General features: G+C 37.5%; 1 protein-coding gene across 2 annotated transcripts in view; it reads right to left on the bottom strand.

The window, feature by feature from the left end:
- The window catches only part of LRP2 (LDL receptor related protein 2), a 111,702-nt gene that overhangs the window by 81,453 nt on the left and 14,441 nt on the right, over window positions 1-15,808 (bottom strand). For both annotated transcript variants that reach the window (XM_030952221.1, XM_030952222.1), the window contains exons 2-8: window positions 15,000-15,107; window positions 12,941-13,063; window positions 10,365-10,481; window positions 2,374-2,484; window positions 2,161-2,274; window positions 1,563-1,679; window positions 607-750 (exon numbers count right to left, since the gene is read on the bottom strand). In XM_030952221.1, the coding sequence (XP_030808081.1) occupies window positions 607-750; window positions 1,563-1,679; window positions 2,161-2,274; window positions 2,374-2,484; window positions 10,365-10,481; window positions 12,941-13,063; window positions 15,000-15,107 (834 nt within the window). The remainder of the gene's footprint in view (window positions 1-606; window positions 751-1,562; window positions 1,680-2,160; window positions 2,275-2,373; window positions 2,485-10,364; window positions 10,482-12,940; window positions 13,064-14,999; window positions 15,108-15,808) is intronic.

Here is a 15,808-nt window from a genome sequence, read left to right as displayed (position 1 = left end):
TTCTGCCCTCCTATTCCAAAAGGCATGATTTTGTTAATAGAAATTTTTATCTTCCTAGAAATTTAAATACACTGGTCCTTGTCCTCAGAGGGATTTGATATTTGTAAGATTAGAGTGAAATTAACAGGAGCTATGCACGCTCATTGCCTCCAACATAAAAACGCAGTGTACCACTAACTTGAGAAACAGACATCCCATGTAATGAATTTTTTTTTTAATCCTAATCTTTAAAGTGAATTAGTCAAAGCTTAGGATATACTGATTCAATGCTGTGTTCTGATCAGCACAAATCATTACTTCTTACACAAAGGGAAAAACAGATATTTAAACAAAGAAGGCATATAGCACACCTTTCCCTGACTTTACAAACATATTTTAGGGTATGGAGAGCAAGTTAAAATTCTTATGTACAAATTTTAAAAAAAAGAAATGGTCTCTTTGCAGTATATATGCCTCTTTTAGATCATCCAGTCAAAACAGTGCCAGTGAAAATAGTGAGCTTCCAAAATTTCCAAAGTATTGTTTAGGAGACAAAAGGCAAATGTAAAAAGATGTCAATGCTCATGTTCCTGCTATTCTGTGTATGTTTTTCATTCTAATACATACTGCAGTGTCTGCCTGCAGTGATGTTAGTTTCATCTTCTCCTTCAGGGCAGTCTGCAGCTCCATCACACACCTTCCCAATTGGAATGCAATGCCCTGATCCAGGGCAGGCCCACTCTCCTGGGTAGCATTCATGGTGACCACTTTCTATGGAAAAGAAAAACAAGAAAAATGAAAAGTATATTTCAAATACTAAAATTTCTTCTCTAACAGCTTCCCAAAGCATCTCTATCCTTCAATATCCAGTTTCCATTTCTTGCACACAGCTGGGGAAGACTATAAAGAAACATTACTTATACTTACTTGTCATTCTTTCTTTTACATTCAAACTACAATGCCAACGATACTTGGGTAGACAAGGTATGAATCTCTTTAGTTTTCTGTTTTATTAGAAATGGTAACACCATTTAGCTTTAAACTAACCAGTGCACCAGAAAGGGAACTATAGTTCTGTGGTTTCAAAACACATAAATGCTATCTAGATAAAGAGAATAATGTTCACCATAGAAAAGGCCAATGAAAAAGAAATATCATTCACACTTTCATTCATTAAAGCTTCTGTTTCTCACATGACAAATCTTGGCAGGATCTGAGTAAATTTCATTTTGAATCAATGGGGTTTGGTTATTAGAAGCCTCATGTCTCTTAACAGATAACCTAAAAAATCTCCACAAGCAGAAGAACCAAAACAAAATATAAAAGAGAATATATAAAAGAAAAAATATATATTGCTATATGCTAAACTTAGTTTGCATCATACTCAGTATCACAATAATTCTCACACACAACAACAAAATATTTCCAAAGTTAATAAAAAGAAATAACAATGAAGGTGGAATTTTAAGGTTTCAAAAGAAATCAGAAGTATTTAGAACATCTTGACTGGTCTAAATCTCACAGATGTAGGTTAGTGTCATCTTCCTCCGAAAATACCACTGGAAGTTAGCAATACTATTTACCACATCCTCTTTCATCTGCATTGTCTTCACAATCATCATCTCCATCGCAAATCCAGCTCTGATGAATGCAACGGCCACTCGGGCAAGTGAAGAAGTTGCCTCTGCAAGTTGCATAAGCTACAGAAAGAAACATGAGAAAATCTAATTGCTCTAAGCAGCTAAAAGGTTAAAAATAACAATATTGTCTCACATACAATCATTTTTTATATCACTTAAAAAATTTAGGTAGTTCCATATTTTGTATGTATTGCAAACACTGCTGGTTTCTTCTCATTTAGGTATGAATTACCTTTGGTTCATGCTGAAATTAAGAGGATGACAACAATGTAAGTGTAACTACATGTATTAAGAACCAGACTGTCACTCAGTCCAGCGAATTCAAATTGTAATTACATAGACAGGAACCTAGCAGCAAAAACAAAGTCTAGCAAAGTAGCACTGCAATTTTCATCTTTTTGTACAGAAGGGTATTTGTAGAACAATGATTAGCTTTTGATGGCTCTACAGCCAAGCAATCTGCTTCCTGCTATCTGCTTCTGCTTGAACCAGGGCTTAGTAAAACAGTTAGAGAAAGTGGGGAAAAAAAGAAACATCATACTGCAAGAGTCTTCATCACTCCTATCTCCACAGTCGTCATCATGGTCACAGATAAAGGCTTGCGGGATGCACTCTCCATTAGCACACTGGAACTGTGTACTGGTACATCCATGAGCTGAAAAAGATTTTAGCACAGAAACAGAAAATCTGTTTAGCTCCAAAAGAAGGTCTATAAAGCAAATTTGTTTGGGATCACTCTTCACAGGGGACTTACTACAATTAGCTTCATCAGAAGAATCTCTGCAATCAACTTTGCCATCACATCGCTGGCTTGCATTAAAGCATGCTCCATTTGCACATGATAACTGTTCGCATCTTGGGTAGTCTAAAATAAAAAATCCTTCATATTAGCATGAGGTTAAACTATAATGAGTCACATCTACCTAGTGTCAACAGAATATCTTGGTTTAAAGGAAAGAGGGAATACAAAACTCCATAACTAGTAGTTCTATACTAGTAATCCATTTATACAGTATACTGATATTAAAGAATATCCTCTAGATGGATGCTACAAAAACTTGCAAGCAACAAGAGAAAAATCAAATGCCTTCCCAGTTCAAAAAGATTTGCAACCCAAACAGTTTACAATAAGATAGAATGCAATGGAACATAAAAGGAGAGCAAGCAATGAATGTTTGTTTTATTTCTTTATACCTCAGTTTTACACTATCCTGATCTTAATAAAAGTATTTAGATAGCAAAGGATTTCCTGAAATTTACAGTTCCTAGTCCTCTTCAAGTCTCTTGAGTTCTCAAACTCAGAGACCTCAGGTTTTAATGGTTTTGTACCAATTAAGCCAAGGATATTAAATTTCCCGGTTCCATGAACAGTGTTAGAACCATTGCTTTTTATTACTTGCTTCCCCTTTCACAAAAGAAAACAGATTCTGAAGAAATAATGACTTTTTAGGTTCAGAATATTCTACTTATATAGATGACCTGTATGCAAATGCAAGGGATTGTTTCAAATTAGAACAAATTCTGAGAACACTTATTCATACAAGCAGTCAGTGAGTTCAGTGGAAGTATCCAACAAATTAAGCATATGCATATGCTAGAGCTGAGTAGGAGAACATGAACTCATAATTTATCTTGTTGCTATGTAGACAAAACTTACATTTTTCAGTCAAATGGCAAGTAAGAGAGCAAAGAAATGGTAATTTTAGAAATCAAATTTATTGAACCTTTGCCTCTATATAGAAGATAAATGAACTCGAGACACAGAAGAGCCAAAAAACATTTTTCACCTCTTACATTTTCAGTTTGAGTTCTTATCCCATTTTACTTTTATAAGAGTTAATAAAGCAGATAGAGAAGGCTCTCAGAAACATTTTCATTCATATTTCATTGGATTCCTTGGAATCCAAAACATGGGTTATAAAATTGCTTCAAGCAGATATCAAGAAACCTGCAATTTTTCCAGACAGTGGCAAACTGTTTTGCTTGCTTCTGCTGTTCCGTGTATTATCACATTCCCACAAAACTTCAATTACCTATGGAATAGGCTTATATGATTTTAACTGTTAAATGTTAAAATGAGAAGATAAGTAGCTGTGTTCATGTCCACTACAAGTCCAGCCAGACTATCTCCCCAGCTGATTCCTTTACAGTTCATTTATTTTCACTGCAGTTAATATAAGGTGGCAACCTGCATGTAGGAACAGTGTGTGCCTGAGCAAAGAACAGCAGTTACAGATCAGCAGGGCTCCAGCTACAGCATTACAGCCTGTGGCCTTCTAGGGATAGTTCCCAATCTTCCATTCTCAAAGTCTGACAATGCCAACATGCTCCCTAAGCATTCTTTGGTCCCACTTCTCAACCAGACAATAACTTTCTAATACAACATTTTCTTGCTTCAGTTAGGCTCAGATAAAACTCATAATGCTTTGGAAATAACATGGGTTTGAAGTGTTACTTCTGCCTACAGAAAGGACTAAAAAAAGGCCTGACCTGGGGCCAAGTTTTAAGTTCACCATGGAATTAATGCTTTTTCCCTGTCTGAAAGCAGAGAAGGCATCACAGGGAGGAACGACCAGGAGTTCTATGCGCGAGCAGAAACAGCTATGGCAGTACACTCTATTATAGGGCAGATGGAAGAAGAGGAGGAATACACAGTATGTGCTTGTAAATGCACGAAGTAGAAAAGCTTCCATGTATAATGGATAGTTTTCTAATTTTCCTCACTTTTCTTCACATCCACAGAAATACCTCCAGTGATGTTCCAAACTGTTTCCAATGGACTGATGTCAAGCAAATAAACAATTGAACCCATTGCCTTGCACTGCCTGTTTCTTCAAGAATGCCCAGGCAGACTAAGAATCTAGCCAGTAATAAGATTTTTCTCAAGCTTATGTTAAACTCCCTTACAAGAAGGAAAATTTTGTCAAAGTCTTCTCTCCAGCAGCAGGTCTGGAAATGCCCTCAGCCTAGCAAAATCTTTATTATATTATAAAGTCTAATGTATTGTATAAACACAATCACTATAAAAAGATACCAAGAAGAGCCATAAGTAAAGATGTTTTGAAGATACTTCAAAGTATTCATTCTGACCAAATTGGTGTTTTACTAGAATGTGAACAAATACTTTTTCTCTTATTCTCTTTTCAAAACTGGTGTACAGATTCTTTATTTTAATTCTTTGAAAAGCCTGACAGAGATTAATATAATTTTTAACTCTGTACAGGTAATCCCATTTCCAATCCCCTGTCAAAAGACCAAGGTTAGTAAATTATAGTTCTGATCGCAGCCTGCTCACTGATCTGAAAGATATTTTTCACTGAATTCTGCACTGCAGATTTTACTCTTTGTACCTTATAGCATATTATTTTATTAAATTGGTTTTAATTATTTGGGGCATTAAGAACTAAGCCTCGTGAAAACTGGCAAAGCTGTGAGCTACACCAAAGGCTGTAGCCAATGCACTGCGTGGCTCAAGAGCATCTGTGCCATCAGGATAGGTCCTCAGTACCTGGGTTAGTTTTATATAAGGAGAAGTAGAAAAGGAAAAGAATCACGGAAGAAATGCTGGCTTCTGTGAGGGCTCAATGCTGAGAGAATGAAGGAAGCCAAAATAGAACTTCATAACAATACTAGGATATCTGAAAACAAAGGAATGACTGTCCTTGCAATTGTAAAAACCCCGGGACATAAACTCCCTTTCTTTCTCTCCAAAATTTAGAAGACAGTAGCCATGAGCTTAGTTCTTCTAGTCCTATCACCAAATGGGGACTTGCTAAAAGGAAAAGAAGAATCTGAACCTTGGCAGCAAGAGGGGAGGAATGGGATTAATTCCCTAAACAGAATGACCTGTACAATCCAGGTTAATGAAAAGCTCTCCAGCAAATGAAGTTGGAAAGTGAGTATCACGACATTTTAAATTTAAGTGGAAAGGTCTTACATCAGTCACTGCATTTGGGGCTTGCAAAACAAACATTTCCTAGCTTTTATTTGAATTTTTATTTAAACTAAGAATTCTCTACACACACCTCATCCAAGATCAGTGCATTTGAGTATAAAATCCCACAGCTGTGCAAGAACTGATAACAATCAGAGAAATTGATTGCACTGTCTCTGTTGTAGGGGGTATATGGAAAAAGTGTCAGTGCTCTGTGACTGACTTGAAGGGGTTCTCCTCCAGGCAAAGGAACTTTTTTTTTCTTTCAACATTGGTGACAAATGGACCAGAAAGAGTGAAAAGGAAGGATAAGGTTCTGAGTAAAAAAGGACAACAAGGTAGGTAGTTTGCACCTAAGGAGGTCTGGGAATACAGCTGTGCAAGAGAGTGAAAGGAGACAATGTGATATTAAGAGAAAAGTGAAGGGACAGAAAAAATATAAACACTGTTTTCTTTCACCTTGTTTTGAATGGTCAATAGCCTCCAACATAAATACTGTTTCCTTTACCTTCTCCTCCCAAAAACCTGTGGCTAATTTTACAGAAAACTAAAAAGAAGAAATGTTTCCGTAGTCATGACAATTCCCAGAAGATAATATGAGCTTAGTGAAAACAGGGGGAATGTTTTTCACCCATGTTCATTGCAATGCTCTGGAAGAAAGTGAGCTCTTCTTTCTCTCCCCTCCCCTCCCCTCCCCTCAGGCTTTTTTTTAGCCAAAATACTTCTACACAATCTGTCTCCCTGATGCATGACAACACTTCAGTTGCAAAACATAAATAACTGGCAAACACCAGCACAAATGACAGATGAAGCACCTTGCTCTTTGTAACTGTTTTGGGGCAACACTTGTGAACGTATTTACTGGCATCTTTCAACGGACACATGGAAGATGTTCGAAACTTATGTCACAGGGATTACTAAGCCTGCATTATTTTGCACTCTGCCTAACACTTCTGCTCTGCAAGCTGGAAATAAATCCATACAAAAACAGCAACAGGAAATAGTTACAACAATAGTTACAACTATCAGCATCAGCTGATTTGTGTCATAGCAGTGCAAGCTTCTATAAACCTAACCCATGTTACAAAGAGTAGAAATAAAAGGAAAACAGGCAATTTCCTACTAAGAAGTGTCTTTTATTTCAACATGTAAAAACATTTTACAAAATAAAGTTAATTAAAACTCTTTGGTTCACTGCCATGTCACCACCTCATAGTGGTTAAAGTATAGCCCAGACAGCTCACAGCCTAGCAGAGACACCAGGAGGGAGACTTACTCCAAGCCCAAGAGCCCAATGAGCTGTATGATACCAGGCAGTGTTCATAGCAGAGATGCTTTCAGAGCTGGCAAACAGACCAGACCCTCATTCCTGGCCTTAATTCCTGATTTTGATCCCTGAGACTCTAGTCTTTGGCTGCCTGCCTTAGATTGCTCCAGTTTTGCTACTTCCCTGTCCCAGACTCTTCCGGGCGGAGATATTTCCTTCAGCCTGAACTTCTCCCTCATCCTATAGCTGCTACATGTAATATGTCCAACATCCAGAATATTAGTCTCTGACTATGGCCTTTTTCTTCTTTCTTGGACTACATCCCTTACGATCTCCTCAGTTCTTGATCTCTGTTCACTTTCACCCTGGTCCCTGCAAATTAATCCCAGAACTGGCTGCCCACTTCCTGACCACAACAGCTATTTAGCATAGCAAACAAGAGGCAGGAATTCACAGGTTAGGCAGCTGACCTATGGCAGCAGCTCAACATCAAAATTAGAATCAAAAATCCAGTGTATCTTGGAAAACATTCAGCCCACTAGCTTTGAACAACATGTCTTTAAAGTACTGCCCCTTTCTCCCTCACAGCCTCAGTGTAGTGCTCAGCTGCCAGAGCAGTATCCAGAAAGGCTGTTCTGTCACAGCAAAGCAAAATGGACATGGCTGGGATTTTCATTTCTCAACTATGAAGCTGAGGCAGGAGAGAGAATTCTATCTTAACTGAAAGAAATAAAGTATGTAACAGAAAAATCACACCAGTATTGGCCGCCTACTCCCAAAAAGTGATTGCTACCCAAATAATCTGCCATTTCGTTCTGTGTTTCTAATGTTTTAAAATTAAAGTATTTGCTAGCTGCTGGCTATTCAAAAAGCTAGAAAACAGCCTGATATGGGTATTCAAAAAAACCTAAAAGCCATAATTTTACAAAATCAAAACAGCTTCAGTGCACTAATTGTATGACCTGTAGCTGAAGCATTTGTTCTGATGTTTATCTTAGTCTCTGCATGGGCAGATCTCCCTTGCTGTTAATCCCATTAGCAATAAAATGGACTAAGGCTCTGAATTCCTTTGTTCTGGATTTTTTACCTGTTTAATTGCAGACTTACATTAAATTGGTGACATTTTGCATTTGACTACTTTCTTATATAATGTAACTTATTCAGGAATAAAATTTTATCTTCTTTACAATCCAAATCTGCTTTCAGACAGATAAGTGAGTGCAAAGCATAAGCAAAGAGAGTTTCCATTTTGTTATGCTCCATGAAACACCAGAATCAATTATAAATAGCTTTATTCTTTTGTTGTTCATGGATGCTTCATTTTTATTTATGGAAATTTTTAGTTCAAATTAATTAAGGGGAATTTAGTGACAAAGGAAAAGGCCAAATTAGTACTATTCCTCTTAGATTTGTTTATATCAGATAATGTGGAAAAGGAAATACATTAAGCACTGGGAAAATGAACATTCAAAGCAAGTATTAGAATCTGCTCCAAAACTAATATGCTAGTAGACTAATCTGTACTATTCAGTTAATCATAAAATCCCCAATTTGTAAATTTTATTTTATGGCTTCTGTTGAAAGTTCCAGGCCTTGCAAAGGAAAAAAGGGAATAAAATCGAATAAAATCGAATAAAAGGGAATAAAATTAACCAGCCTTCCTCAAGAGTCTTGTCATTACATTCTTCTTGGTTCCTCTTGTCTTCAGTACTGTCATATTTCTTTAAACTAGTCTAACTGCTTTCAAGGTTCCAAGTCACAGTCATTCTTCTGTCTCAGAGGGACTGTCAACACATATTCTAATAAACCAGAGTGGAGGCTGTTGAATGACAGGAGGCAGTCCCTCTCCTTTGGGCTAAATATGCTGCCCCCACAACAGTCATGGGGCCCATTTGTTGATGCAGCAATGACTGGCTCTCCCCCACAGCAGTAGAGTGCTACTGTTAATGTATTTAGAGGGCCCTTTCCTAACTGCCTTTTAAATTTAACTAGCTGAGAATGTTAAACATGAAATGAAATGTGTACTTCAATTTTCAAACATCACAGCAGCTCCTAGTTTGAAAAAGAATTTTAAGTATCATCCTTAGGACTCCTCTCCGAGACTGACACAGATTTTCTGCATTATAACAATCACATCATGGCACCCGGCTGTTCCACACTGTATTCAATGACTACCCACAGTTATGTCAGAGATGCTCAGCAGTTCCAGTTCTTTAATTCACAGATAATACATTTTTAAAACAGATAACTTTTCTTCAGGATTTTTTTCATGTGTGACAGATTTACTAAATTAAGCTTTCAACTTCATTTCTTACTCTAAACTTTAAGAGAAAAAAATGCCAGTCTACAGAAGATATTCTTCCAGCAATGAGATGGGGTACTTTGGATCTTGGCTTTTAGCCATTTGTATTGGTGACCAGAAGTGACTGTGGGTCTATCACATGAAAAATTCCAAGCTGCATGACTTAGCAACATTTATTCCAGAGTATCATATAGTCCTAAATACCCTTTCATTCTACACAGGGACAATTTCAGCCATTTGTGAGTCAAGGACAAACCACATTAGCAGTCAGATGACCATATAGTCTTCCTTTACACAGCACAGGCATATGCCCTTATTTCCCCTAAGCATAGCCATTAACAAAATTTAATTTCTTGCTTCTTTGTCCATCCATTACTACGCCAGCCTCTTCCCCCACCTCGTGCCCTGGGCCTGGTTCTAAGTGGAGTTTACAGTTATGTCTGTTTCCCAAAGGCACACTACATTCTAACAGCTGGAATAGCAGCTGAGATGTGTGAAGCTTTTCCTTAAGACTAACAATGAACAGACATGCCTGTTACGCACTGTTGTGTAGGTATTAGACAAAAGCATTCCTGAAAAACATGGCCTCTATTCTGTGGCCAGCTTTCCTTTCCATCAATATTCAAGCTAGGCCAGAATTTAGGGAGAATGTCACGAGACAGGCAGCCTCAACTCTGGGGAAGTTAGAGTGAAAAAAACTACTTGTCCATCTGCATTTTGCTGGCACAATATAAACAACTCATCTGAATACAATATGACTAAATCATCTCCACAAGAAGCTGCAGTCTAGAATAAAATGCTTTTGATGAGATCAAATCTCCTCAAATAAGTTATTTGGAGTCAAATTTTGCTTTTGTGTACAGGCTATAACTACTACTGATTTTATATGGAGTATGCAAAAACAACGTGGAAAACTTCAGTAAAATTATCTCTGAGTGTCCTAAAGCCATAAGACAACTAATCATGGTTGTCTTTTCACAGTGCAATATTAATTATTTTTCAGACAATGAGAAACAATATGACCTGATCCTGTGCTGACAGTTTGCACTTGAGTTCTGTGGTAACAGATCTGTATCAGAACATCAGCTCTAATACACAGAAGAATCTGAAATGAAACTCTTGTAACAAAAAGCATATTGTGGTCATCCTGTCTATCAACAAGCCCTTTAATCTTACAAATGTATTAAAATGCCCCAGAGAGATGAGATGAAACCAGATCTCGTGCTAGGAGTGAACACTCACGGCAGCCTCTCTCATCTGTCCCGTCCGAGCAGTCCTGCACGCGATCGCACCGGTACGCGCCGGGGACGCACTGGCCATCGGAGCACGTGAACTGCTGACTCGAGCACGTCCTCCCCGCTGCAACAAACAGGCACATGTCAGTCCTTCCTGTCAGCCAGGGCTTGTTATCAGGAAAAATATTTTCCTTCCTCTTTAACTACTTCATCTTTCTCATAAATATCAGTACAACACTTTGTCCCCCTTTACCTCAGTGTATTCAAGAGGATTAAAGAACACTTGACAAGCACATAGCAGACAGCATAGCTCTGGAGGGCTCCTGCAGTCTGCAAGGTCACTGCTTTTCTCCACTGAAGAATTGACCTAGGTTAAAAAGTACTTTCCTATAATTATTCTGCCTAAAACATTAAACTATCAATTCTCACTGATTTAAAGTTTTCTCTTATTTTATTTGCTGAGTCAAAATCTGTCAGTAACTCCAAGTTATTTAGTCAACTGGAATGTCAGTGTAAACACAGCAGAGTTGGAGGTAAGGCACCGCTTTCTAATACAGCCAGGCCCTCAGCAGTCAGGAATAGTTTGCATATGTAACTAATGGAGGATTGAGAATGATTATGTCTCTTCTCTTGACAGCTGTCAGGAAAAAGCAATCACATAAAATTTAAAGTTAACTTAAAAACTTAAAGTGAACATAAACTGTTCATTTCTACTTTGATTCCACTGCAGCCAAATTACATTTCCAGTTCTTAGGCAAACTAACATGAATCTGTGAAGATACAGTTGAAGGACAGGCTTACTACTAACTTTCCCTTCCCTCTGCCCCTGCACATTTGTTTCTTTCAAACTCATGTTGTTTCTCAACATCATTCCAGTCTATACATTGTCATCTTGTCATCTGCTGCTCTACAGGGGCTCTCTCTGCTGCCTTCTGTCAGCAGTGTTCCTAAAATAAGATCAGCTGCTGGGATGCTAGTGTCATGAGGAAAAACAAGAGCATGACAGTAAAGTAAAACAAATTTCTGCATTTATGACTTCCAGAGCTGTCAGACAGTTTTCCCAAGAAAAAGTTTTAATATTTCAAGGAGAAAAATCTCCTCTAGCTTTCCCAAACACGGAGATAAAAAGTCCCTTTAGAACAACAGGGACAAATACCAGGAGATGACTCAAAAATGGCAGCAGCACAGTGCCACTGTGTAGATACTGACACTCATGATTAACCAGTACATGGTGAACAATGTGACAGTGACCCAGTTCCAAGGTCAAACTCAGAGCTTTTGCTCATTTTGCATTTTGCATCTACAGATTCTTTAGTTAAAACATAACCAGCAGTTGTGCTGACTCCTTCTCAGAGGAAGAGGGGAGCAAAAGGTAGTTATCCATCATTCAAAAATTTCCATCCTCAGTGGATTAAGATGGAATCAAGATACAAAAGCAAAAAGCAAGTCTGTGAGCAAAATCCTTCCAAAATAAACATTTTAACCTCCCCAGGGGTTGGTGAGTAGCTCCAGAGCTGTTAAGTTCAAAGAAGTTATCAAAAAATTATACACACAATCAAAATGAAAATAAATTAATCTTATCTTCATCACTTAGAGTAACTTCTAATACTAGAAATGGCAGAAAAACCATCCTTCAGAACACTACATTTGTTCTCTTGTCTTATGCAATAATGCAGAGAATGTAATTTGGTGCAGTAATCAGCTCAGTTCACTGCTCACCACTTTGGCATGTACTTATAGCCCTTCAAATGCTTAGTCATGAAATTCTAAGCCAAAGTAACATATGTTATTGGTCTATCAATAATAAGAAAAGAGCAAAGCCGATGGCTGTGGCAGTTAGGCTGTTGAACTATTTTCTTGATCTAAACTGTACAGAGAACACTACACGCTTTACTTGAAAACAGCAATTCAGACATGAATAATACACTGTTTAGCACACTTAAAGTGAAATACTAAACAGAATTATGTTCTAAGTTTAAGCTGTCCAAATGATAATGAAAGACTAGACTCCCACCAGACACCAAGACCATAGATATTTCTCCTCTTTGAGTGTGAGAAAGAATGGCTCTGTTAATTCTAAATAATAATACTACTAATAGTGTTACTAAAACTAATGCAATACTGGCCATTGTTTGCTGATTATTGATAATTCATCCTCTTTTATATACACATATATTTCAAAGTCACCTAAAAATAATTAAATTTTGTTATAGATAGTTCTGAGATGCCACTGTGAATTTTGCTAGCTAGTGGATAGAGCACATACAGAAATATGTGTATTTCATCAATTTTTTAATGGTGAAAATTACTAAACTTTTTATTAAGTATAAAACTAGTATACACTTTATATTTTTTCTCTTTTTAACTAAAAAAGCATGAGTAATTTTCAGATTTCAAGACCTGGAGATATCCTTTTAAACATATTTTCTGTATTTTATCTACTTCAGATTACTTTATTTCTAGAAATACCTCAGAGAGGCTTCTGTACTTACAGAGGGCTTGTTTCTCTATATTCTCAATACACTGCCAGTAAATGACATTATTTCACAAAGCTGGTATAACACCGGAAGTTAAAATACTCACGGCATTGTTGATGTTCATCTGAGCCATCTTCACAATCCTCCTCATCATCACAAACCCATGACTGTGGAATACATTCCCCATCAGTGTGACACTGAAATTGATTTCCTTCACAGGTAGGCTGTGCTAGTGTAAGCAATGAAAAAAATTGTCATTTCACAGACATCTGTGAAAGCACTTTCAAAGATAATAATAACATAAGGGAAAAGAAGGTCTAAGATTCAAGTGTCAATGAATTGTAACTTCCATGAAACACATGAAGCATTTAACAGATCAAATAAAATGGACAGACCAGAGAGGTGAAAGTGGACCAGCAAAAGGATGCTCAAAGGCAAAATTCAGCTTAGTAAACTCCTGCATAGACTCTTCAGCCTTATATCCTCTCCTGGAGACACAAGCTCCTCTAGAAGGGAGGAGGGCAGAGCCCTTTTTTCACTTTGGTATAGTCACAGTAGCTTCCCCAGTCTCACAGGGGGTCTGTTCAACCGCTCTCACTCCATCTCTGTTGCTTTATCCCTGTAGGAACATGATCTCCCAAAACAAGCACACAATCCTTCCCTGTGAATTCACAAGGCAAAAGTGAGGGTCAGATCAGAACAAATTGAATGCTGTTGTTCCAGCTCCACTCTGTACTCTTCAAATAGACAAACAACAGGGAACCATCAAAGAGAAAGATCAAAATAAGTGTTTGAAACTGTGTCACAGCTCATTCCATCCCTAGTTAATACTCCTGGAACAATCTCTAGTACAACACAGTCCAGTAAACAGGACTCTGGTCTTGAGCATCTCTGTTCTCAGGATTACGTTTTTGCAGAAATACAAGGTCAACTTTATGCTCATGAGATGATATGCAAGCATAACTATCAATTTAACCAAAGCATGAGGGAGAAAATTAAAGCAATTTGTAGATTTAGAGTTGAAAAGTACAAAATAACATCAGTAGCAAACTAATTAGAAGGATAAAATTGATCACATACTACAGACATGTACTTCATGCATATTTTTCCTGCTTCAAGAATCAAAGAATAATCTTTTAGTATGACTTGAACCTCAGACCAGTTTTAAACAATCTTGCTAGGCACTCATGTGTCCCACTACCTATAGCACATTAACATACTGTTTTTAAAGGACAACTAACTCAAAAAAATGAAATTTAATTTTCATTACTGCTGTGGGACAACACCATTTTGTTTTGCCAGTTTAGAGGCGTCTTCACTCAGGACTACACAAGTTTTTTTGGACCTAAAGTGCTAAGCAACAAATCAGACTGCCTAGCTGTGTCAACGGCCTCCAATTATTACATGGGTCAAGCAGCAAAAAAATAACAGGGTAAAAAGAACAGATATAAATTAGTCTCACTTCCTACCAGCTGAGGGGTAAAAATTGGGCTAATCTGTAAGTGGACTGATAGTTGCAGCAACCCACAAGACTTAAAGAACACTAGAACTGAGAAGGTAAAATACCAGCAAGTTCCTGAAAACAGACTGTGGAGGGCAATTCTTCATTTTCACAACTTTTCCTTTCAGGGAATCCATTTTCTGCATTTGAGAGAATCTTTGTGCATGGACACTACAGTCCATACGAATAAAGTTGTTGCCTGTGAGCTGCTGACACAGCACAATCAACTCTAGACAATTAAGTATGACTCTACGTTGGGCACTGTAGGTACAGTTAGTTGTCCAGGGTCTTAAAAATCCAAAGATTTTAAGCATAAGTGGTGCTGGTGGTAGCTGTATATACATCCAATATTCAGGATTACTACAGCAACAGAATACAATACATTTCTACATCTACTTAGAACATTAGTCATAATATGAAACTGCATTATTGGACAGCCAGAATTTTAAGAAAAGGTTAAAGTTGTGTTAGAAGCTGAGCACTACTTGATTTTCTGTGTACCAAAGCCAAATGAGCTCATGGAATATGACTCAAAGAGATGCTGCAGTAACTCATGACAACTCCCGATTCAATATTCATTATTGTACCATAGGTACAGTTGAGCACACTGGAATCTCCCAGTTCCTGGGATTACAAAGGAGCTGCTCTGTATGGTTTCACTTACGGCAGCCAGCTTCATCTGTGTCATCCGAGCAGTCTCTGGCCCCGTCACACCTCCAGTCTGCGGGGATGCAGCGACCGTCACCGCAGCGGAACTGCCCCCGCTCACATCCTGCGCCAAAACACCGAACATGCAGCTCAGCAGGACAGGCACATAAACACACTGTGGCACTCATCAAGAACTCTGGTTTATCCACAGCCTTGCAGCATGGAGATTAAATGATAATATGAAAAATAATAGAAAAGATACTACAAAACTATTTAAATATATATGAGTTCTATATACCCAGTCAAACAAACAAACAAAAAAAAAAAAAGCAAAGAACCATCTTCAACTATTACAGAAATCTCCAACTAAACCGCTAGAAAATTCCAATAATTTGAGCATTTGTATACTATACAAACAAAACAAAAATAGTTACAAAAATGGAAAAAATAACCCAAACAAGTCTCAGAGTACATAGACTACAGAAACTTATTTAGTGGGAATGTATCAATTTTAAATTCCCAAGAAGTATAGACTTTAAATAAAGGTGGGGCATCATTTTCCACATTATATCTAAGGGCTAAACATTCTAAACATTAGTGCTCTCCCAAGTGCATGAGGATTTAAAAACATACAATAATAATCCCCTTAGCTGATGTGGAAATCTTGTTTCAGTGGTAATTGCTTGAAAGTATAGAAAGATCTCAGTTTTGTTTTGCTTTTTAATAATGCCCTCATACTTAAAATATTTCCTCTGAAGTACCGGAAAGCATGTCTTGAGTCAAGATTTGAATAGCAAATAATTTTTAAAAAAATTAAGCTTTCAG

Source organism: Camarhynchus parvulus, chromosome 7, assembly GCF_901933205.1.
Source record: "Camarhynchus parvulus chromosome 7, STF_HiC, whole genome shotgun sequence".
NCBI lineage: Eukaryota > Metazoa > Chordata > Aves > Passeriformes > Thraupidae > Camarhynchus > Camarhynchus parvulus.
This window is presented reverse-complemented; position numbering and strand designations above follow the sequence as displayed.